The sequence below is a fragment of the Eurypyga helias genome, unplaced genomic scaffold (assembly GCF_000690775.1).
Source record: "Eurypyga helias isolate BGI_N326 unplaced genomic scaffold, ASM69077v1 scaffold34545, whole genome shotgun sequence".
Lineage (NCBI taxonomy): Eukaryota > Metazoa > Chordata > Aves > Eurypygiformes > Eurypygidae > Eurypyga > Eurypyga helias.
In genome coordinates this window covers 3597-8185 of record NW_010251354.1, presented here as the reverse complement: position 1 = coordinate 8185, position 4589 = coordinate 3597, and the positions used below count along the sequence as shown (strand labels likewise).

Below are 4589 nucleotides of genomic sequence, written 5' to 3'. Positions count from 1 at the left end.
CCCGCCACGTGGCCATTGGTGCTGCTACGCGGAGTTCCCAGCGTGCTCTGGCTTTTCAGCCAGCCCTGGTACCAGACACAAATCTACCGCGTTGGGGTTACCTCATCCAGGTTGTTCTGCTGGCAAGGGAAGGAGAACGTGAAGCCGAGCGGGAGCGATACACCCTTCATTCCCATGTATTCCAGGAAGTCGGAGATGCAGTGGACGATGTGGTCGAAGAGCTGGGTGCGCAAAGCCGAAAGGAGAAGTTACCATCACGGCGCTGGATGCCACCCTGCCCGCCTGACCTGCGGGAGATGTTGATCCTTTCCCAGGCTACAGGGATTTGAGCAGACCAGGATGCTGCTCAGCTGCCCCGGTGAGGCCAGCCAGCCTTTTTCGCTCTTCCCCACCGACAACACGGTCACACCACTGTGACACCTCCACCTGGCAGGTCCCGTACTGCACCCAGAAGGGATGGGGGGGTTGGCGGGGAGGTGACCAGCTTCCCGTGGGTGACACAAGAATCCAGTCCCTCTGCAAGGTATCCCCAGAGCCCGTCTGCTAGAAATACTCCCAGTCCCCGAGCGCTGCCTGGAGTGGTTTGCAAAACTCTTTCCATCTGCAAATAAGACTCGAGAGACGTCTCCAACTGCTTGTGTTGTGGTTTGTCTATCTGGGAAATGGGGATGATGCTTATCTGCCCTTGCGGAGTGTGTGGGATTCAGGGAGGTTCAGGGATGTCTGGGAATAGAACAATTTCTAACCTAAAAACCAGTTTCAAGCTTCCTAAAGCACATTTCAAACTCCAGAGCCTTGGGCAGAACTCGCTGCTCTAAAGGCAGGAAGGCACCAGCCTTCTCCGTCCTCCTGGTTTCGCACCAGGGAAAGCAGAGCACGGCAAAGCCAGTTCCCGTGGCCACCCAGCACCGCTGCCTGCCAGTTCTGCCACCCCAGGGGAGATGGCATGGTTTTCCACCTCCAGCTGCCCACCCTCACCTCCTCTCCCGTGCCCTGCATGATCTCCACCGGGATGGAGTAGATCTTGTTGTGCATCTCGACGCCGCGCCTCATCCCGTTCCTCACCCGCACCAGCAGCACACGGAAATTGGTACCTCCCAGGTCCAGGGCGAGGAAATCTCCTTTTTCTGAAACCCGAGAGAGAATTGTTAGGAGAGAGATCCAGGCAAGGGGCACAAAGCTGATCCGGATCTGCCCTCTTCCTGGGGGAGGACTGGAAACCAAGACACGGCTGGGAATGGAGACCGGTGCCTGTAGGAAGGCCATGGGTGCAGAGGTTTGCTCCAGAGCCAGGGAGATCCCAGGGTTTCAAGCCAAGGGGCAGGCGCACGCCCAAACCACCGACAGAACTGGGAGCACAACCCAGGACAATGGTGGTGAGAGACCTGCGGTGGCGAAAACCCCAGCGACAGCCGGGCTTTGTGTGAAGTCAAGTGCAGAACGTCCCGGAGGCTCAACGCCTTTCCCAGTATCGTACTGGAGGCTAAAAGCTTTGCGCCACTCCCACCACAAAGAGGGAACTGGCCATGGCAAAGGTCCCAGCCCTTCCCTACGCGGTGCAGAGGCTGGGAGCAGCGAAGCCGGCTCTTCGCCCCGTGCCGGGAATACATGGGCTTGTACGCATGGCACCTCACCTGTCCCGTCTGGAGTTGAGCACACATAGGTGGGCAGCATTTTCACCGTTGCCTCTGCGTGTGTCTCCTTGCCCAGGCCCTTCTCCATCTCTATCCTCATCCTTTGCTTCACCTCCAGGAGCTGCTCGTGGCTCAGCTTGAGAGCTTCCAAAATCTTCTGCCGTGCCTTGTGCTGGGCGGCCAGTCTGTAGGCCACCGCTGTCACCATGGCTGCCCCTTTGCCACTTCCATCTTCTGACCTCACGAAACGGATCTCGCAGTCCGGCAGCAGCTTCCGCACGGTCTTATGGAGGCGGCGGGCAAAGCTGCGGAGGAGGAAAGAGGTTGTAAATGCCTGAGGCCCCTTTGGGATCCAGACGGAGGCGCCCAGGGGAATATTTGGAGATGTTCTGCTTGCGACAAGCTTTATCCACTGCTCCCAGGAACAGCGGTGTGCTCTCACCCTCTCTCCCCACCAGCCTTGCCTATCCTCATGGACTCACTGAGGATGCTTCTTGTAGACGGAGCCGTCCACGCCGACCGTGGACCGCAGCCGCTCCACCCCCTTGTTCTCCTTGATGCGCCGCAGCACGGCGGCCAGAGTGGCCCCGCACAGGCTGGCCGAGCGGGTGGAGACGATCTGGCAGATGCGGTGGGTGGCCACGCAGTCTTCGTGCGACGGCTCCAGGCCCAGCCGGGTGAGGATCTCGTGGGCTTTTTGCAGCCCTTCTTTCTCCCTGGACACCAAAGAACAAAACCGGAGTTGTGCGTGGAAACCCGGCTTTTGCCACCCGACGAGCCACAGAGTGCCCAGGGGATAGCCCCACGGTGGGGCCTCTTTCCCCCCAGCCCGGGTGTCAGGAGATGGGCTGGGAACCCCGGAAACCATCTGGATCCTACTCACTTCTCGATAGCAGAGACGTATCTGGTCTCGAAGTGGCCGGTAGTGAGCAGATCCGGTGTGAGCCTTCCTCCAAACAAGAGCCCTTCCTTGGCCATCTTCACCAGGATGAGCCTGACCAGCTCCCCCATGTACATCCCGCTGATCATCTTCTCGAACCTGCCGCAGGGGGAAAGCACGAGATGCCTTTCTTTGGCTGCGTGGCCGCAGGCTGACCTTAAAAACACTTGGCAGCCGTCCAGGCCCAAATGCAACCCAGATAATCTCTTCCCAGAGTAGTTTATCCCATCACAGAAAATAACGCCACCTTGACATAACCATCGTTCTGCAGGGAGAACCTACGGCTTCCTGAAGGGGGTCTGTCAGTTTGCAGAGACCCTCCCCAAATCCCACCCATGCTGCCAGAAGCCACCCGGGGAATGGGAAACCTGGAGGCTTTAGATGTGGACATTAGGTGGTGGTGTTTGCCGCGGCTGGCCGATCGCTGGCCGGGGGAAAAAGAGAAATCAACACATCCACGCGAACGGCTCAGGAGGGAAGCGGGTGTTGAGTGGTCCGGTGGGGTGTACCCACCCAAATCCGTGACACGGCCCCTATTCGCACTGGTGCGGCTGGCACGGCGGAGGACGCGCTGACCTAGTTAACTAGGACGACCTAACGCCGGCGCGATGGGAGGACGGACAATGCAGAGCAAACCCCAAGCCTGAGCCGAAGCCAAGAATCCGCTTACAATTGTTTGCCGGGGTTGAGCGAGCCCATGTCTATCTCACGGTCGAACTCCGTGCGGATGTCGTTGAGCACACCGTCGTCACCGAAGGCCCCCCACTCCATGTTGATGCACATCCGACCCTCGTCCCCCTCCACCAGGTCAATGTGCCTCATCTCCTCCATGTAGCAGGCGTTGGTACCGGTACCTGAACCAAGCACAGGGAGGCCGTGAGAGGGTCCTGCCTTGCCCTGGTTCCCCATAATCAGCGACAGCCAAACGCACCACATAAAGCGAAGATGGAAAAACCCAAACTTTGGGCAACGCTGGGTTTCTAACATCATTTTCACCTTTCTTTTTCCCCAAAAAGACCCTGAAACCTTCAAGAATCATTATCTCCAGAGTCCACGGCGAGATGGACCCCAATTCTCCCCCCTTGCTCACCAACAATGAGGCCAACTTCGCAGTTATGATCATCGTAGCCGCAGGTCATCATGGTCCCAACGGTGTCATTCACCACGGCCACGATGTCGATGTCAAAGTCCTGGGGTGGTGGAAAGGAGGGAAATCAAGTCACGATGGTCAAAACAGCCCAAAACATCTCAGCTGTCACAGGGAGCCAAGGTGCGGAGGTCCTGTCCCAGGGAACCATGTGCCCCCGACCCAGGGAACCCTGTGCCTCTGTCCCACCACCCCAGGAGGTGACAGACCTGCCCAAACTCTTACCCCTCTTTTCTTGATGGACTTGCGCAGCATCGACACCACGTCTTTCCCCTCCACGCTGCTGCACTTGAACCCCTTCGTCCACGTCACGAGGATGCTCTGCAGAGAAACCGCAAGAAGGAATGCTGAGAGGACGGACCCGCCAACCACACGTCTCAAGGGCTCCCAGTGCCAGGCGACGGCTGGACGGACACGCGGGTCGGTGTCCCCCCCCCGGGTATCAGCTTGCGAGCCGCGGTATCAGCCGGGATTTCCGCATCGCTGCGCAGATAAAGTTTATGGCTGCGAAATAGTCGCTCGTTGCTCCTGCTCTCAGGAGAGAACGTGATGCTGTGACTGGGTTTTATGGAGCCCCGGAGCAAAACCTGTCCTTGAGCGTACGGAGAGCTCCTTGACCCAGAGCCGGCAGGATGGGGGTCTCACCATCCCCACCCAGCAGAGCCATCAGTCACCCGGCCGGAGGCTGCGCTGAGCCTCAGGGGAAGGGAGAGGACTCGATTGCATTCAAAATCTCCAGCCCTAGAGCCCCGGATGCCTGAGTGGGGCAAACCCCGCCCTGCCTTGCAGATGGGGAAACTGAGGCACGGAGAGTGGGAAACTGAGGCACGGAGAGTAGGAAACTGGACAAGGTCACTGGGGACAGACG

At 58.7% G+C, this 4589-nt stretch overlaps 1 protein-coding gene across 1 annotated transcript in view; it reads right to left on the bottom strand.

The window, feature by feature from the left end:
• LOC104509913 (hexokinase-2-like) overlaps window positions 1–4589 on the bottom strand; it is a gene marked incomplete at its 5' end in the record, with an annotated part of 9791 nt that overhangs the window by 3727 nt on the left and 1475 nt on the right. Inside the window, 8 exon segments of the mRNA XM_010152008.1 lie at window positions 102–221; window positions 979–1127; window positions 1635–1939; window positions 2117–2350; window positions 2518–2673; window positions 3245–3428; window positions 3665–3764; window positions 3947–4042. Of these exon segments, the coding sequence (XP_010150310.1) occupies window positions 102–221; window positions 979–1127; window positions 1635–1939; window positions 2117–2350; window positions 2518–2673; window positions 3245–3428; window positions 3665–3764; window positions 3947–4042 (1344 nt within the window).